Source organism: Balaenoptera musculus, chromosome 10 (assembly GCF_009873245.2).
Source record: "Balaenoptera musculus isolate JJ_BM4_2016_0621 chromosome 10, mBalMus1.pri.v3, whole genome shotgun sequence".
In the NCBI taxonomy this organism is placed as follows: Eukaryota; Metazoa; Chordata; class Mammalia; order Artiodactyla; family Balaenopteridae; genus Balaenoptera; species Balaenoptera musculus.
Window position 1 is genome coordinate 637366 of NC_045794.1, and position 20109 is coordinate 657474.

Consider the following 20109-nt stretch of genomic DNA (forward strand, 5'->3'; position numbering starts at 1 on the left):
AACATCCGAAGGGAATCATAGCACGTTGGACAGAGGAAAAACCTAGGAATCACCTAGTCCACAATTGCCTTTTTATAGATTGGGGCATCTGAAACCAAGTGATCTACCTAAGATCACAGCTTCAGTTAATGACAGAGGTGGCCCACAGTCCAGGTTTTTGGCTCTCTCTGCTTGATCCCTTTTGAAAGTATTTTCAATCCCATCAACTAGATCTAAAACCATCTAGTCAGAAGCTGTGCCCTCTGTCCCCCTGGGCTCTGTCCACACCCACTTTTTACCTAAACCACCCTGCACACTGGCGGTTTTCCAGCACCCTGCCAGAGCTCCTCATTCTTACCCCCAGCCCAACACACCACGAGAATCCAGCAGTCGGCCTCTCCTGATCAAAGGGCAGATAGGCAGTTGTACCAAATGCTGCCATGCTGCCAGGTCGTATTTTAGGCTTCCCCTCTGTGTTCCAGAAAATTAAGCAAGACCAAACTGAACTTCCGTGGTAGAGCAAGCCAGGTGCTAACATGGGCTGTCCTTCAGAGATGAGAGGTTATTACCCTTTCTACAACTGGAGAAGCTCCCAGTTTGAAGCTTTGAAGCTTCACGTGCAGGCAAGTGAAGATGAAGAAGAGGACTTCCTCTTCAAGACACTGGTCTAAGCAGAAAAGGATCCAGTGTTCACTTTGGGTTGAGTGACACTCTCACGGAACAGTCCCCTTTTGTGGGTTTCAAGATCTGCCCCTCTGGAATTCCCATCCTGTTCTTGGCCTTCCCTCCTCAGAGAAGGAGCACACCCTGAGTCTTAGAAGACATTTATCATCTGGTATTTTCCATTCAATAGGTTACTCTGACAAACTACTAATTTTTCTTCTTCTTTTTCGGCAGCGCCAAGCGGCATGCGGGATCTTAGTTCCCTGACCAGGGATCGAACCTGCACCCCTGCAGTGGAAGCGTGGAGTCTTAACCACTGGACCGCCAGGGAAGTCCCACAAACTACTAGTTTTTAAATAATCTTAAATCCCCTATTTCCTTCAGTCCTGCTCAAATGCCGTCCTTCTCAATGAGGCCACCCACACCTAATCACCCTATTTTAAATTCCAACAACCTACCCCCTCAACTTGGCTCTCTCTATGCCAATTTGTTTATTATTATCTGTCTCCTTCCACTAAAGAGGGCAGATATTTTTTTGTTATGTTCACATCTGTACCTCCAGCACCTAATACACTGCATCTAGCACATAATGGATGCTCAATAATTATTTGCTGAAAGAAACAAATGAAATCATGAACTTGTCCCTCTGTATTCAGCAGAAGTTTTGGTTTTTCTTTTAATTATTTTATTTATTTATTTTTGGCTGCATTGGGTCTTCCTTCCTGTGCGCGGGCTTCCTCTAGTTGCAGAGAGCTGGGGCTACTCTTCATTGCGGTGTGCAGGCTTCTCACTGCGGTGGCTTATCTTGTTGCTTATCTTGTTGCCGAGCAGGGGCTCTAGGCATGCGGGCTTCAATAGTTGTGGCTCGGGGACTCTAGAGCACAGGCTCAGTAGCTGTGACACACGGGCTTAGTTGCTCCGCAGCATGTGGGATCTTCCCGGACCAGGGCTCGAACCCGCGTCCCCTGCATTGGCAGGCGGATTCTTAACCACTGCGCCAGCAGGGAAGCCCCAGCAGAAGTTTTAAAAAGGATCTTCTGTACCCCACGTTATTAAGAACCAAAGAACTGTACATTTGCACTGTGGAATCTTGGCCATTACTTCTATGTCTAGCCCTTCATTTTATAGATGGTGAAAATTAAAGTAGAAGCAGTGCAATGTAGCAGCAGTAGCAAAGAATTCGGTACCAAAGAACCTGAGATCCAGGTGAGAGTCTGTGCAAGAAACTTAGCCTCTCTAACCTTCCAATTTCCTCATCTGCAAAATTAGGATAATTCCCACCTCCCAGTGATGGTTAAGGATGGCTATGAATAAAATAACATTTGGAAAATGTACTAAGTATTATACAAGTGTCCTTTTTCATTAGGCTATTTGACCTGCTGAAGGTCACAGAGGTAGGTAGGGGCAAAGCTAGTAATAAGAATTCAAGTTTCCTAACTCCTGGTCCAGGGCATCTTGTGTTGTGAAACTAGCCTTCTGGTTCCCCTATTCAAGGCCAACTTAAATCTTTCATCTAGTTTAAGGCCTTTTAACCTTTGTATGGTTGGGATCTCTTTCAAAGTTTGATGAAAGTGACAAAGTACACATATGTACGCCAACACAAAATCTCCTATAACCCATCCTTAGGCCCCAGGCTCAGAGACCACTGATAGGCCTCATGTACTAATAAGTTACTCTCAGCAAGTTTTATCACTTACTTTCATGTTTAATAATTCATGCCTAGAGCTCTTGATTCAAGAGGCTGGATCCAAGGAAACACCAACAGAAATCTGAATTAAAGACACTGCCCCCAGATCATCATGCTGATGAGGTGAGGGACTTAACCCACATACAACCACAACCAGGAAGGCAAAGGATTCTGTACTCAAAGCAGGAAGCTCAAGAAAAAAAAGTAGACAGGACCATCAGATTATTTTCATCATGCCGCTACTATATGAACCAGACAATTCTACATGACCATTTTCAAATAACCACCTGGAGGCCCCATGGTTTCTTCTCTAGAGAAAATATGCCCAAAATGTTGATGATGGGATTTCCCCCTGCAACCCTACACCCACCATGATTAACTCCAGACCAGATTACTGAAGATGGTTTATCGTCCCTTACCTTACTCTGGTTAAGTAAGACACGTTATTCACTGTATAAAGATCACTTGGCTAGCGGAAAAAAAATTAGTACTAAATCTTTTTTTTCCCCCTAACAAATTTACTTATTTATTTATTTTTGGCTGCATTGGGTCTTCGTTGCTGCGCGCGGGCTTTCTCTGGTTGTGGCAAGCGGGGGCTACTCTTTGTTGCGGTGCGCGGGCTTCTCATTGCGGTGGCTTCTCTTGCTGTGGAGCACGGGCTCTAGGCACGTGGCCTTCACTAGTTGCGGCACGCAGGCTCAGTAGTTGTGGCTCACGGGCTCTAGAATGCAGACTCAGTAGTGGAGGCGTCCTGGCTTAGTCGCTCCGCGGCATGTGGGATCTCCCCGGCCCAGGGCTCGAACCCGTGTCCCCTGCATTGGCAGGCGGATTCTTAACCACTACACCACCAGGGAAGTCCCAGTACTAAATCTTTCGGGAGATCAATTCACCATTCTTCATTCCCGAATCAGGACAGAACGTAACCAGCCTAACCCACTAGAATGTTAAAACAATTATAGAACACTTGATATAAAGGAAGTGGTTCTGAATTTGATAATCTTCTGAGGCAAAGAAGGTGTGCCATGAGCTTCTTTGGTAATCCATCCAGTTAAGCAGCTAGTTATAGATATTTCATAATACCAACTACTGAATTCAGTATCATTCATCTACTGTTGTCCAGCTACACCTCAATCTCCTCATCTGAAAAATTAAAACACCACTTAATCCAGGGCACAAATACATGTGTGAGCATGTTTGGGAATTTCTAAATATGTTAACAGCTAACAGCTTTTATCCCTGAGTGATGGGATACAATGTTAACAGTTAACAGCTTTTATCTCTGAGTGGCGGGATTATGGGTGATTTAATTCTCTTACCTATAATGATTCTCAAGTCTTATATAATGATTATGCATTGTTTTTAAAATCAGAAATTTTGAACTTAAAGCGTATCTACACATTCGCAGATTTTTGGTCTGATGATTACAGGACCCGTATTTGGGGGGCAGCAACATACAAGTCCCTAAACATATCCCAAAAAACAAGAATCTGGTATATTGACTCTTCTAAAGAAATCCTGTACATTCAAGGCTAATTAACAGAGTAAAAAGGTTTTCTTACATGCAAAAATAAAAATATCCATGCTTTGGGGACCAGTTCTCTAAGTGGGAGGTCTTGACCTCTTGCAGAATTGCAGCATGAATGCTCCCAGCCCTTCAGCTATCTAAGAGATTGCCTTGCTTTAGATAAACAGAAGCCAAGTCCTTGAAGATTCTGCTTCCTAAATTTTCTATAAATCCATGGGTTTAGCTTGGTGGTCAAGGGTAAGATGAGTTCTTTCCCACAGCTGAAAAGTGGTTTCCTAAAAAAGCTGATACCCAGCTTCTACCACTTGGTATTATTCATCATTTCTATCTTTTAAAGTTGCAGTAAATTAAGATTTTATAGGGCCTTTGCAGCTGTCCAACTGAGTAGTATTGTTTCTTGTTTGTTTGTTTTTAAAAAGGCTCTTCCAGTGCATCATGAACTCTAACCAAGGGATTGTTTTTCAAACTTGCAGGACAGACTATTAGATTAAAAAAAAAATCACTTAAGCAAAATAAAAATAAATTTATTTACTTATACTTAGAGAATCAAAATTGATCATGTTCTCAGTGAGTTCTGCACTCAACGGAGTCAAATTTGCTAGAAGCCTAAAAATTACTTTAAAATTTTTAATTTCTGACAATTACTGAAAACTTTGTTATTAAACTTTGCATTCATCAAAACACATGTGAAAAGGATTACACAAGGACTGCAGAGGTAAAAGTCACTATCCTTAGGTATCCATCTAGGGAACAACATCTCCAAATCATAAACAAATACGGATAATTACCAAAATACGTACACGTTGGATTCCAAATATTCATTCGTGTTGTATACACTTCAAATAGCACACATTTTAACTACAACCACCACCAAAAAAGTGTCACTTCCAAGAAATACTGGGCTCCGAAGAGAACACAAGCATCTCAAGTGGCCCTGATTATTCACCTGTAACAACGATTTTTCATTTCTGTTATACACACAGATTGGACCTCTCAGATCAGGTTACACTGCCTTTAGGAATTCAAGCTGCTAATATTTAGAAACCACAGGTTCATTACTTAGAACATAAAACGTTATTTATAGATTACTCGACTTCTGTAACAACTTCGGGCAAGATTACTTCTATTTTTCCGTCAGCAAAATCGGAATACATGGATTTTTGCAAGATGAAATTTTTCCACAGTATTTTTAGACTGGGTTCTTAAACTCTAAACCCGTAATTCAGCAGCACCTCAGTCCTATTACGTTTCAGGGAGAAAATGGGGCAGGGGCAAGTTTAGCGGCACCACCACGGCATTGTCACCACAACACCTCCCACCGCAGCCACCATTTTGAGCAGCAGAATTAAAGTGCTGAGGATTTTCACCAACTAAAAGGAAACACGGGGTCCTCGGGACGGCTGGGGCACAAGTCCTGACGCTCGGCATTCCCTAATCTGTCGTTTCTCCTCCTCAGTCGGCGGGAGCCATCGTCCCGCTCACGTTTTTAGAAAAAGCCGTGCTCGTCCGAGTCACGTCCCAACTTTGAAAACGGCGTGCGGCGCCGGGCCCCCCGCACCCGGAGGCCGCCGCATTGTTGCCGCCCGCCCGCGCGCACCCTCCGCCGCCGGGCGCGCCTCCCTCGAGCGGCGGACCCACCGCCCCGCTCGCCCGCCCGGCCGCGCCGGTGCCGCACCTTTGTCCGGGGCCGCGGCACCGGCCGGCCGCGCGCGCTCGACCCCAGGCGGCCGGGGGAGGGGTCGGGGCGCCGGCCAGGGGCGCCCGCCCGCTGCCCGGCCCCACAAAGCCCGCCGTCCGCTCCCCCGGCCGCCCGGCCCCGCGCCGCGCTCGCAGGGACGCCGCCGGGAGTAACGGCCCAACTTTCCCCGCCGCCCGGTCCCCTCAGCCCGGACCCCGACCCCCGCCCTCCCGGGCCGCCCTGGGGCGCTCCCCGCCCTCAGCCCCCCACTCAGCCCCTCAGACTCAGCCCCTCAGAGGTCCCCGCGCGCCCCCGCCGCCCCGAAGCCCACCCGGGTTCCGACCCCCGACCCCGGCCCGGCCCGCGCACCTCAATCTCGAAGTCCGGCAGGCGGAACGCCGTGCGGAAGAGCGAGCAGAAGTGCGCGATGGCCGGCACTTCCCACCACGAGCGCAGCTCGCCCAGCCCGGCCGCGCCGCCCTCCTCGGGGCGCATCTCCGGCCGCGCCGCCGCCGCCTCCGCGCCCGCCGCCCGCCCGCTCCCGGCGCCGCTCCGGCCGAGCTACCGAGGCGGCTGCCCCGGGCCCATCGCGCGGCGGCCCGGCCGCCCAGCCCGCACAATGTCGCCGCGGCCCGCGGGGAACAGATGGGCCGGGGGCGGGCGGGGGCGGGGCTTCGGCACAACAACAACCCCGCCCCCGCCCCCGCCCGCCGCCCGCGGGCCGCGCACGGGCGGGGGAGGGGCGCCCGAGGGCCGGGAGGAGGGGCCGCGGGCGAGCACCGCCCCCCGCACCCGCCGGGCCCCGCCCCCACGTGGCTGGGGGTCGCGCCCCTCGGAAGCTGGCGGGCTGGAGGCGCCTCGTGGGGCTGCGCGCACGTGGGGCTGGGGCGGCGGTTGAGGGGGAAGGGGGAAGGGCGAGGGGGAAAGGGGAAGGTGGGAGGACAAGGGGGCGGACCCCGCACCCGGGCAGAGCCCACGGGCCGCCTGCCCCCCGCCCCCGCCCGCCCGGCCGGCTGAGACCACGCCTGAAGGCGCACGTGCGACGCCCGGGGGCGCGCGGGGCGCTGCGGGCGCGTCCTGCCGGCCCGGGGGGCACCGGGTTCCCGCGCTCCCGTCCCGGCCCCGGCTCGGCCGCTCGGGGATCCACGCGGGGACCTTAGGGCGCGGAACCCGCGCGGTGGCCGCACTCAGCTGGGGCGTTGTGGAGTGCGCCTCCGGATAATTCTCTCCCTCACTTTATTCCCGTCATTTTGGTAACCTGTTCTGTTTCTATAAGGCAGCATTAAAAGAAAAATCTTAAAATGTGTATCTAACTGTATCTTTCATGAAAGAAAATACTTCATCCAACACTGGCTCACTCTGCCTCCCCCCCGCCCCCTGCCCCAAGCTTACGCAGTTCTGCTCTTCTATTACCTGGAACTATTGGCTGGTTTAAAATTCACCTTCGGATTCTACCGTGTGTTTTAATCTTTGACCAAAATGAGCCCATATCTAAACGCCCCCAGGAGCAGAGGCTGCATTTTTGTGTGTTGAACGAGCGGCTCCTCGGCAGATGCCCTGTTGACAGCTGAGGTGTGGGAAGGGTGACACACCTGAATTAGACGTTTTCAGGACTTTCTTCCCCTGTCCGTCTTCATTTCCCCACGGGTCAGCCTGACTTGCACACCTTTCCCTCTCTTTTGTGTAAGCTTCCTGCTTCCCTTCACGTTTGTTTCTAATCCATTACCTCCTGCCTCTGCTTCCCCCCCTTTCCCGGATCTCCTTCCGGCTCCTCCCTCTGCCCTTCATCCTTGTCCTCCTTCCCTGCCTCTCCGTGGTCCGGCCGCCAGCCTGGTAGTCGCAGCGCCTAGGCCACCACATTGCAGGAAGCAGAAAGGTGACAAGACTGAGTTACTCTCCCCGCACCACGGCCCGGTCCTGGAATCCAGCCAGACTGTCCTGGAGGCGGGGAGCCCTGGTGGTGGGGAGCCCTGGTGGTGGCCGAGGGCCCCTCCTCAGCACCCTCGCCCCCAGGGTGCCTTCTTCATCTGAGGGTTGCCTCGGCGTCCACATGGGCGGGCCTCTTTCTTTCTCTCCTTCTCTAGCTCTGGTCCACTGTGCTCTCACCGGGCCAGAGCCGGTCCTGGCCCTCCAGCCCAGAGGTCTTCTGTATCTCCTCGGGGTTCCCTGCGCTGGGGCTCCAGCTAGAGCCTCGCGTTTGCACCCACCCCTCCCTCCTGCTCTGTTGGAACCGATACCCTGAACCCTTCAACGTTTGCCCCACCTTTCCCCCGCGCAGCTTCCGCCTAACCTCCTGGGACATGGATCCCTAACCCTGTGCCTCCCCAGACACCGGTCTCCTCCCTTCTCCCGCGGACTCCGAGGGCTGCCTCCCACGCCTTTTCCAGCCCCGCCCACTCCTCACCCTCCAAACACCAGTTGTATCCTATCCTGTTCCCAGAAGACACAGCTCATACTGTCTTTCCCTTTCTCTCTGTTTGTGAGCCAGCGCTGTTGATCTCAGATGACATTGGAAGAATCTCAGATGACCTTGGAAGTGCCAAAAGAAATTCTCTTCCAGATTCCCCGCCACCTTCAGTTCCATATCATCTTCCAATTAAATGTTTCCCCTTAAAAACACACACAATACTTAGTTTGGCTAACCTGTTTCGCTTATTAATTAATGTGACAAAAAATATTTGTGTTTCTCTTTGCAAAATATGCAGTAATTTCAGCTATTATGGGATTTTTATAGGTTCCTGGAGGATGATCTAGGACACTAACCACCGTTTTCTAACACCATTTCTTTGGGAAATACAAATTCTATAAGATCAGCTAAAAACAATTATTTGAACCTTGGAAGGGGTGTGACAAAAGTGTGGTTTCTTCCATAAGCCCCGCTAACCAGGACTAGAATTCAAATCTAACTGTTCATCCAGGGGGATTACACTGCTTCTCTCTCCTACTCAAGTTGCCCTTCCTACCCCTTTGCCTGACCACGCTGACGTGGGTGCTCCTCGTTTCAGCCCAGGAACCCAGCTGGAGCTGGAGTGACACAGAACCATTATTCTCTCACTTAAGTTGTCTGCACACCTGAAGTCCAGGCACCTCACAAAGTCTTAGCACACCCTCACACACAGCCTCCTGTCTCAGTAGAGAGCTGCCTTCCATAGTGTACCTATTCCCACAGAGGGCTGTAAGTCAGGCTAATTTTAACATTTTAGAAATTGTGGAAAGTGAGTTATATTAGTAGCCAGGAAATTTGGCTGTCTCTTAGAAAACGCTTAATCTCTCACGTATGTATTTCACCTGCGAGGAGGGGCTGAACTAATGGTCCCTGAGCCCTATAGCTTTCACCTTTAAAGTAGAGCCAGATTAACATTGTAAAATTTAAATTTAATCATGTCACTCACCTGCTCAAAACTCTATGACTCTCCCTTGAGCGTGAAAGTCCATTCAAGTCTTACTAAAGCCACAGTTTGGCTCCCACCTGCCTCCCCAGCCTCACCTGCGATCCCCACCCCCACCTCATCCAACCAGTGACTCCTTCCCTCCTGCCAAACTGGTTCACTCGCCTGCCAGGATCTTCCTGCTCCTCCCTTTTGATCCCGCCCTTTCAATTGCCTGCAAAGACAACTCAACCTCTCCAATCATGACCCACTCAAAACTCACCTCCTCCGTATGGCTTCCCTGAAACACCCTAGCTTGGGGGTATCTCTCCAGGTACTCTGACTCAAGAAACCATAGTTTGTATGATTCACTTATCAACCACCTCCTTGGGTCATCTTTCTGTTACTTAATTGAAGTGCCACTTAAATCTTTTACTGTAGTTGGGGAAGTCTTCTCAACCAGATTGGACTTGAGGGCACATGGGTGGAATCCTCCCTAATACACAGCAATTAAATGATGAATTTGATTATTTAATGATGACATAAAACCATAAGAAATTCAGAACTCCTTTAAATGCCTGGTGTCGACTTGCTTACCTTCCTTCATTCCTTCCTCTGCCTTTCAGCTTTCTCCCTCCTGGACCTCATTCAGGCAGTCTCAAAGGTCATGCCTTTCTCCATACAGTCGTATTGTCAGGGGATTGACTTCAAGACCCCCTCGGATAACAAAAGTCACCGAAGTCCCTTTTATAAAATGGTGTAGTGGGGTCAGCCCTGTATCCGTGGTTCCGCGTTCGCGGATTCAACCAAGTGCAGACGAATCCATCCTCAGCTTAGCTTTTCTCCTGAGCTCCAGGGTCATTTCCCCCATATGCCAATTGGATGTTCCCCATCACCTTAAACTCAACATGTTAAAAGGAAGGAGGAAAACTAGCTCTGAATTTTTCTCCTCAAGTCACGCACCCTTTATTTATTTGGCTGCGGGGTCTCAGTTGTGTCATGCGGAATCTAGTTCCTTGCCCAGGGATCAAACGCTGGGCCCCCTACGTTGGGAGCGCGGAGCCTTAACCTCTGGACCACCAGGGAAGTCCCCCCACTTCTTTTTGACACCCCCAGTCTCCACCCCAACCTGGGTCCTTTCATCTCCCTATTTGAGAAGCCTCCTAACGGTTCTCTTTCCTCTGGTTTCTCCCCAACCTCCTCTGTCTCGCCAGCATAGCTGGATTTATCTTCTTAGAACTGCTTCAGTTCCAAGAAGGTAAATTTAATGTTTTATTAAACCCAGTATACCCACAATATTATAATTTCAACACGTGTTATCAGTATTAAAAATATCCATGAGAGGTACTTCTCTGGCGGTCCAGTGGTTAAGACTCTGCCCTGCCAATGCAGCGGGTGCGGGTTCGATCCCTGGTTGGGGAGCTAAGATCCCCGCATGCCTCTCAGCATGGCCAGAAGATTAAAAAAAAAAAAAAAAGAGTGAAGGAAAAATTGGGACTTCCCTGGTGGTCCCAATGGACCACCCAATGGAGCTTCCCTGGCTCCACACTCCCAATGCAGGGGGACTGGTTTCAATCCCTGGTCAGAGAACTAGATCCCACATGCCACGACTAAGACCCGGTGCAGCCAAATAAATAAATAAATATTTTAAAAAATATATCAGTGAGATACTCTACATGCATTTTTCTTCATACCAGATTTTTTGGAATCTGGTGTGTATTTTACATTTAAATGCGCATCTCAGTTAGGACCAGCCGTGTCTCGGTGCTCCATTGGGCACTTGTGGCTTGTGGATGCTGTGTTGGGCAGACAGGTCTGCGGTTACCCACGTGCCCAGGACTCCCCTGACCGCTCTGAACCTCTGGATCACCAGCCTCGGCGGGTCCACACCCTCCCTCTGCCTGCACCTCCAGGCAGGTGTCCCTGAACACTCTGGCCAACGGCAGCATTTTCCAACCTACGTCTTTCATGTATGCTTGGTTTCACCAAGAAAAATCCCAGCTCTTCCCTAGGGAACAGCCCATGGACTGTCCTCCTTAGAGCAGGCTACAAATAATTGGTCGTAAATAAGTGTTTGTGAAATAAACATATGTGTGTGTTACTAATATGTTCACAGGAAACACTAGTTACTCTCTGAACATATTTTTTTAGGATGTAGCATTTTTTAAATTGAGATATAGTTGATGTACAATATTATATGTCACAGGTGTACAACATAATGGTTCACAATTTTTTTTATAATTGTAATGTGTAATCTTTTTTTAATATTTATTTATTATTTGTATATTTATTTGGCCACGCCGGGTCTTAGTTGTGGCATGAGGGATCTAGTTCCCCAACCAGGGATCGAAGCCAGGCCCCCTGCATTGGGAGTGTGGAGTCTTACCCACTGGACCACCAGGGAAGTCCCCTGGTTCACAATTTTTAACAGTTATACTCCATTTATAGTTATTATAAAGTATTGGCTATGTTCCCTATGCTGTACAATATATCCCTGTAGTTTATTTATAACATATGTTGTTAACCATAAAGAAGGTCGGTAGTGGAAGATTATAATTTTTAAAGTGTCAACGTGGTTGCTATTACTGTGTTATCTAGTTAACCACCTAATTTTATGATTACTTTCAAGCGTTTCATATAAACTTGACTTTCTATTTCCACTTCATTTCTCTGCTTTATAGTGATTTCTATACAATTTTTTGAGATTCTTTTCCCCAGTGCTGATTTTTCCCTTTCATTGTGTTAGGCTTTTGGTTTCTGGCAACTATCATAATATTATCAAGTTCATGTCACATGACACCAAGCTAAGTACCGTACAAATGAAATCACACAGGTAAATGTTCATCATTTTCAGCTGAAGGCCAGCAACACTGCCCTGGTATAGAGGGCAGCTCGGCAGTGAGTGAACAAAAGGTGTTACAGAGAGATTAGATAAAATGTCACTTTCCCTGTCACTGGTGCTTATCTTAGGTCCCCTTCCTCTACCAGCAGCCATCCAGCTTCTGCCCCGACTCTCCTTCCCAGCTGCCCTGGAGCCTGTGGTTCCCACATTCTGTTCCCTTCACCTTCCGTGGGAAGCTTGTCAGTTTTGAATATTCTGCAAGCAAGTTTCAGAAGTGAGGACCCAAAAGGAGGGGCTGGCCACTGGATGGGGAAGAAGGTGACAGAGGCAACAGGAGAGAGTTGACTGGGAGAGGACGTGGCAGAAAGTTTAATTTTTTAAAAAAAAAAGTTTAAATTAAAAAAAAAAATCTCTACAGGGATTCACAGCGCATAGAGAATGGGTCAGAAATTCTTTAGCTGACCATGCTGCGCTCTGTGTAAATGTCCCTCCATTTCCAGAGGCTCCTCCAGTTGATTACCCTTCCTAAAAGCCAGACTGAAGTGGAAACCATGCTCAAAGCAACGTGGGTCCCCTTTTTACCTGTGCACACCTTTCCCCAAGCTCCTTAGCGTGGGCCCTGTTCCCGGGACTGTGGTGCCTGCACAGCAGCTGCCAGGCTGCCTGAGACCAGGGCCGCGTGAGCCACTCTCTTTATTTTTGACCTTAAGGCTGGTAATCTGTTACCGCCAGGAAACCGCAGCGTCAGGCTGGAAACCCTCCGACCCGCCGGGAAGCCTCCATGCAGCGCAGCCCTGAGGAGAGGAGAGGCTGCCACCTCCGGAGGATGGCTTCTGTCTGCTCCGGCTGCATCCTAGCAAACGCCGTTCTAACACCACATGCAGCCGTTAAGGAGATTATTGCAAATGTTAGCTAACCTGGTTCTCAACAGGGGAGACTGAAAGGGGCGCGGGCGGGAGTCCTTTCTACCATGGGCCCCTCTTTGATTTAGGACTCAGAACCTCGCCCGATTTTACTGGCTGCTGAAACACTTCCTCAGCTGTCTTCTAGGAACAGTGTCTAAGAATCTTGTTGCCTCCGGGCTGCTCAGTCCATGTTTATGCTGTTCTGTTCTGAAATTCCTTTCAGAATTCCTGGCGTGTCCATCTCAGGCCTATCTTATTGTGGCATCTCCCCTTGTTCTTGACACCAGGTCAAATAGCTTTGTAGCATCTCAATTCTCCCAGCCATTCAGAAGCTGGTGAATCTTAATGAGTTCTTCCCTTAATCTCTTTTCAAAGGGACTACAATCCTTAATTTCTTTAAATTTCCTTTTTAATTATTTTAGCTCCTTGTGTCATCCCTTTGGCCTCAAACCTTCCCTACTCAGTTTAAAGGTCACATTATTTTGGTTGACAAAGTGCCCAGGGTTGTGTACATCTGGCCTCAAACTCCTTAGCCGGCCCGGTGTTGTCTCTCCAATTTGATCCATTCGACACAGAAACATGTGTTTAGGTAGAAAACTCAGTCTCTGGCCTCAAGGAGTTTCTAATGCAATTGATAAGATTATCTGTGAGGTATGGCGCCTAAGTGTGCTGTATAATATGAAAGTTATAAAGGGCTCTAAGAAGTCATCCAGTCCATCTTCTCCTTTTGGAGAAGAGTTCAGAGTGGAATGTATCTAGCGTGAGCTGGAGCGTTTGGGGAGCTGCATGAGGAAGGTGTATCTTGAAGTGGTGAGAAACACAGCTGGCTGTCTTCATTCACAGCTTAAAATCTATTTCTTTTTTTTTTAAAAATAAATTTATTTATTTATTTTTGGTTGTGTTGGGTCTTTGTTGCTGTGTGCGGGCTTTCTCTAGTTGTGGAAAGCGGGGGCTACTCTTCGTTGCGGTGCACGGACTTCTCATTGCGGTGGCTTCTCTCATTGTGGAGCACAGGCTCTAGGTGCGCAGGCTTCAGAGTTGTGGCACATGGGCTCAGTAGTTGTGGCTCACGGGCTCTAGAGCACAGGCTCAGTAGTTGTGGCACACGGGCTTAGTTGCTCCGCGGCATGTGGGATCTTCCTGGACCAGGGCTCGAACCCGTGTCCCCTGCATTGGCAGGCGGATTCTTAACCACTGCACCACCAGGGAAGCTCTCATTTCATTATTTTTAAACCTGTTCAACCCCAAAGTGATGCACTTCCTTAAAAACATGAACTTCCCGATTTATCTGGACAGGTCCCAAGTGAGTTATTTTCTCTGTTGATTTATATTTTGTGCCCACATGTTTGAGATGGAGGTGGGGAGGACTGTAAGATAGATAGATAGATAGATAGATAGATAGATAGATAGATAGATAGATAGATATCTGATATATGTGTATTACATTAGAACAAATATCATCTTCTTGAGCATGGGGAGCTCTGTCTTCCCCTGGTCTCTCATTGGGTACCAGGCATCTACTTAGTGCTTCATTGGTTTGACTGTTGAATATCACTTCAGGCTGCAAAGTTGGGCACAGAAAATTGAACAAGCTGAGGGGTGTCCTATAATAGCAGTGAAATCTCCCTCTAACAGGGTATGCATGAGCCCATTCATTTATTTATTTGGTTGCGCCGGGTCTTAGTTGCGGCCGGCGGGCTCCTTAGTGACGGCTGGTGGGCTCCTTAGTTGAGGCTTGCTGGCTCCTTAGTTGCAGCACGTGGGCTCCTTAGTTGTGGCATGCGAACTCTTAGTTGTGGCATGTGAACTCTTAGTTGTGGCATGCATGTGGGATCTAGTTCCCTGACCAGGGATCGAACCCGGGCCCCATGCATTGGGAGCGTGGAGTCTTAACCATTGTGCCACCTGGGAAGTCCCTAATTATTTATTTTTATTAATTTTTATTGGGGTATAGTTGCTTTACAATGTTGTGTTAGTTTCTACTGTACAGCAAGGTGAATCAGCTATATGTATACATATAGCCCCTCTTTTTTGGATTTCCTTCCCATTTAGGTCACCACAGAGCATTGAGTAGAGTTCCCTGAGCCATACAGTAGGTTCTCATTAGTTATCTATTTTATACATAGTATCAATAGTGTGTATATGTCAATCCCAATCTCCCAATTCATCCTACCCACCCATTCATTTAATTTATACAGCGTATTTTGAGTACCCATCATCACCTTCAATAACAAGATGCAAAGTGAAAGGGTGAAGAGTGTCTTAGTTGCCATCACTGTAAAAACCATTTACTGGTGTGCTCTGGATTTCTTTTCTTTTTTTTTTTTTTAAATTTAATTAATTTACTTATTTATTTTTGGCTGCACTGGGTCTTTGCTGCGCGCGGGCTTTCTTTAGTTGCAGCGAGCTGGGGCTACTCTTCGTTGCAGTGCGTGGGCTTCTCATTGCGGTGGCTTCTCGTTGCAGAGCATGGGCTCTAGGCACGCGGGCTTCAGTAGTTGTGGCACGCAGGCCCAGTAGTTGTGGCTCACGGGCTCTAGAGCGCAGGCTCAGTAGTTGTGGCACACAGGCTTAGTTGCTCCGTGGCATGTGGCATCTTCCCAGACCAGGGCTCGAACCCGTGTCCCCTGCATTGGCAGGCGGATTCTTAACAACTGTGCCACCAGGGAAGTCCTGGATTTCTTTTTTTTAAGCTTTTTTTATTTTTATTTTTTTTAACATCTTTATTGGAGTATAATTGCTTTACAATGGTGTGTTAGTTTCTGCTTTATAACAAAGTGAATCAGCTATACATATACATATATCTCCATATCTCTTCCCTCTCGAGTCTCCTTCCCTCCCACCCACCCTCCCTATCCCACCCCTCTAGGTGGTCACAAAGCACCGAGCTGATCTCCCTGTGCTATGCGGCTGCTTCCCACTAGCTATCGATTTTACTGGATTTCTTGATCTGAGTGGTTTTTTTTTTTTTTGACTGCATTGGGTCTTTGCTGCTGCGTGCAGCCTCTCTCTAGTTGCAGCTAGTGGGGGCCACTCTTCACTGAGGTGCGCGAGCTTCTCATTGTGGTGGCTTCTCTTGTTGCGGAGCACGGGCTCTAGGTGCGTGGGCTTCAGTAGTTGTGGCACACGGGCTTAGTTGCTTTGTGGCATGTGGGATCTTCCCAGACCAAGGATTGAACCCATGTCCCCTGCATTGGCAGGCAGACTCCCAGCCACTGCGCAACCAGGGAAGTCCCTGGGTGTATTTTTAAAAGAGGAATATGGAAATTAGCTTCCCTTGCTTATTACCTTTATTTTTTAGGAATAAAGAGTAAACATGTATACAGTCTAGAGTAACCTTCAACAATTACAATAAATGCTGTTCATTTTATTACAAGGTCAGATTATTACTTGTTTAAGCTAACCTCATTCTTGTACCAAAAAAAAGAAAGAAAAGAAAACCAAATTTCTACTTTTCTTGAATAAAACTGTGAGATTAACATGGTTTCCTAATCTGACTGCTCCAAGCCCTCAGTCAATGAAATGTTTATTGAGCAGCTACTATGTTCTAAGCACGGTTGTAAGAGTTGAGAACCTAGAACTGCCTAGAGCTTCAAATCTACTATGTTTATGGTTTCATTACTTTTTAAATTCACAAGCCTCCCCAGTCACCTGCCTCACTAGGAAGCGGAGCTTGTGACGTTGTTGCCTTTGTTTGGCTGAAAGTCTGAAGGGAATGGGAACCCCAGGGGGAGAGGCCCCGTCATAACCACCATGTGGTGTAGATTCGGAGGTGATTGCACTGCTAGGTTTAGTCACGCCAAAGAACGAGATATACCTGGTAAAACATAGACCCTGCAGAAACTGGCTTTACTTCTATCCTATGCCACCAAAACACTCGCTAATACGACGGCCTCAAAAAACATTCTAATCTAAAGGCACATCTCGGCTAGTAAACAACAGGAGTTAGCAAGCTTCCCAGTTAATGCAGAAAAGACAGATCTCCTGGCACAGTTGTTACAGCTGAGGTTAGGAACTCGGAAGGCATCTCTAACCATTCTGGGTCCATGCGACACGCCCATTGGAAACCCAAATCCCAACCAGGCTTTATAGCTAAAGGCTGGGTGGTCAACTGTGAAAATCAAATCGACATTAGCAATCCCTTTGCAGGGCCACGAGTGTCTGTCTGCACCCCAGACCCCGTCACACGGGGCACAGTGCTGCATTTCTCATTGGCAGTTCTGACTGAGGCTAGAATGGGGGCGACACACCATCTGAGGCTACTGGGGGCCGCTGGTGGGATGGGGAGTGGTGGGCAGTGGTCGGGAGGAGCGAAGGAATTGGACACAAATGAGAAACACTGCTGTTACTCGGTTAGGACTGGAGCCCGGTGGCTGGGCAGGTGACAGGTGTGTCCTGCCCCCTCGTGTGGAACGGTGACGGCTTAGTCTCGGTATCTGCACGACTCCCGTTCTTTCTTCATGTGCACAAGCTCTTCTGTTCTAACAGGTAGGAAGGAACCTCGTGCACCTGCCGTCTGGGGCGTCGGCACAGGCGGGCCTCAGCCTGCAGGTTGCAGTCACTTTGAATGGCAGCTGCTCTGGCTGCTTCCCGTGGGAACCGTGCGAATGACACCAAGGGACACGTCCCCGGCGGCTTTCGATCCCCGTGATTCTGTTTGAGATGGAAGGATGGTTCCCACCCGCTGGCAACGTTGCCGACCCAGGCGGGGTATGGACCCTCCCGCTGCTGTTTCGGGCCCCACTGCACCGCCGCCTGAAACGAGGGCTCCGCCTGGATTGTTGGTGAGGAGCCGAGGGGAGCAGAGGTGGACGAGCTGGGGCTGCGTGCCTTCCTCTCTACACTGTCATCGCCAAGGTGCTCAGACCCTGCTTCATGGAACTTTGTAACTATGAATCTAGAGCCCAGGGCTGTGCCCGGAGCAGAAAAAGCCTTCAGCACGGGACTCTGCTTATGTTTGGTTTGGTTCAGCTCCCACATTGGCAGCGCTCTAGACGCTGGGACATGTTGTGACAGAAAATAACGTGGAGGGAGAACAGCGTCGTTAAATCATCACAGTCAAGGTGTTAGTGAGACAATGACCGTCGCTGTACGAAGGGGGTCAGCAAGATGGGTCGTGAAAGGAACGAGAGTGAGAAATGCATCCTGGACTCGCGGTCCAGAGATGCCCCAAAGGCCTCTGGGTCCCCCTCCCTCCCTGAGCAGTGTCACGCCTTCCCTGGTCACTTTCCGTTTACGGGATGGGGTGTCACTACATCATCAGCCAGACTGCTCCAGGTTTTATTGATTGAAGTTATTCAGGGACTTCCCTGGTGGCTCAGTGGTTAAGAACCTGCCTGCCAACGCAGGGGACATGGGTTCGAGCCCTGGTCCGGGAAGATCCCACATGCCGTGGAGCCACTAAGCCCATGTGCCACAACTACTGAGCCTGCACTCTAGAGCCCGCGAGCCACAACTACTGAGCCCACGAGTCACAACTACTGAAGCCCGCGCGCCTAGAGCCCGTGCTCCACAACAAGAGAAGCCACCACAATGAGAAGGCCGTGCACCGCAACAAAGAGTAGCCCCCGCTCGCCGCAACTAGAGAAAGCCCACGCGCAGCAATGAAGACCCAACCCAGCCAAACATAAAAAAAAAAAAAAAAAAAAAAAATTCCAAGACTTAAAAAGTTCTGGGAAAAAAAAAAAAAAGAAATTATTCAAAGAAGTGCTATCTATGTCTCCATGACTGTCTCTCAATGATTCTTAATTTAAGAGCAAGATGAAATTGTATCACTTTCTCTTCTGTCTAACAGTCCCCTGAAGATTCTAGTCATCGCCATGCTGAGTTCTCTTTTCTCCGAGTAAATATGCCCAGTTCATTTAGCCAGTATTTATTCACTTATTTATTGTATTTATTTTTATTTTATTTTTTTGGCCACACCAAGCAGCTTGCGGGGTCTCAGTTCCCCGACCACAGATTAAACCCGGGCCCTGGGAGTGAAAGTGCGGAGTCCTAACCACGGGACCGCCAGGGAAGTCCCTGTTCATTCATTTATTTAGAGCAGGACCCAGACGTAGATTCTTCATTTCGTAGTCCCAGGATCTAGAGTGCTGCCCGGTGTGGGAGCTGAACCAAACCAAACAGAAGCAGAGTCCCGTGCTGAAGGCCTTTTGTGCTCCGGGCACAGCCCTGGGCTCTAGATTCGCAGTTACAAAGTTCCATGAACCAGGGTCTGAGCGCCTTGGCGATGACAGTGTAGAGAGAAGGCAAACAGACACATTGAGGGGCTCGGTTTTCAGTGCTGGTGCGACGTGGTGTGGAGCCCAGACAAAGAATGTCCAAACTGGAGTGGACCCAGCGAGGTCTCTCCCGACGAGGAGGTGCTCTCGGAGCCTGAAAGGTGAGAGGAGGCTGGAGCAGCGCCCGGGCTGTGGGGGGAGGAGGCTGGAGGCTGGAGGCCGCCCGGAGCCCGGGCAGTGGGGAGGCTTTGTGCTAAAGCATCTGGAGAAGCCACGGAGAGGTTTTGAGCGAGAGCATGACATAAACTGATTTTAGAAAAGTGGCAGACGTGTGGAGGTGGTTTTGAGGAAGCAGAGGGAGCACACAGCCTGACGTCACCAAGACCAAGTCCAGGCACCCAGCCGGGTGCAGCGCAGGGTGTGGAGCGGGAAGCGGGCAGCGCCGCGGGGCTAGCACCTGTGCGCTCGGAGACAGATGTCCGAGCCGACGGGACGGCCTCCAGTGAGGACGGTCACTTTCGAGGGAAACTTGACACGGGCTGCGTCCACATGGTGACCTCGAGGCCCTGTGGGCGTTCGGGGGTCACCGGGCAGGCAGAGCGCTCTTGGGGCGCCATTGGCTTGAGACTTTGGGATGGCTCCCTGGGCGGGGTGCGTACGAGCGGAAGGGAGGGCTCAGGATGGAGCAGTGGTCCTTCCCTCCCTCCTTGCTCACGGGATACGGACGTAAGTCTTCTTAGAGTCGTGTTGAAGCTCTTTGCCGTGGTTCTTCTTGGGACTGTACATAAAAAACACGTGGAAACAGAAGTGGCCTCACCAATGCACAGAACAGTGGTGCCGTGTCCCTGGATCTGATAAGCACGTTTATATTGTGACGACCAGGACAGCTGTGGCTTCTGGGCAGCTCGCCACACTGCTGGTTACGTTGAGCTAATGGACACCAAAACCTCCAAACTTTTACATAAACTGTGAGGCCAAATCCTCCAACAATTTCTCTGGAATCGATTTTTGGAACCTGATTACCCAATTCTCCATTTACCTACTGGAAGATGACCCTCTCAGCCTGCACTACACAGGCCTCTGCTGCTGGCAGACAAAGCTGCCACGTGTATCGTGCAGACACTGAGGAAGTTTCAGAAAAGCGTTTTAAACTAGGACCTAGAGGAAGAGGCTGATGAGATTGCTGTATCGTTGCTGCTAGAGAAAAAATCATGTTAAATGTGCTAATTGGCTCCCCCAAG

The 20109-nt window shown here is 49.4% G+C and overlaps 1 protein-coding gene across 4 annotated transcripts in view; it reads right to left on the bottom strand.

Annotated features, from left to right (window-relative positions):
• The window catches only part of LOC118901847 (cat eye syndrome critical region protein 2), a 150276-nt gene extending 144141 nt beyond the window's left edge, over positions 1-6135 (bottom strand). For all 4 annotated transcript variants that reach the window (XM_036865533.1, XM_036865532.1, XM_036865531.1 and 1 more), the window contains exon 1: positions 5902-6135. In XM_036865533.1, coding sequence (XP_036721428.1) covers positions 5902-6027 — 126 coding nt within the window. In that variant the 5' untranslated portion in view covers positions 6028-6135. The remainder of the gene's footprint in view (positions 1-5901) is intronic.
• Between the last annotated feature and the right edge of the window lie 13974 nt (positions 6136-20109).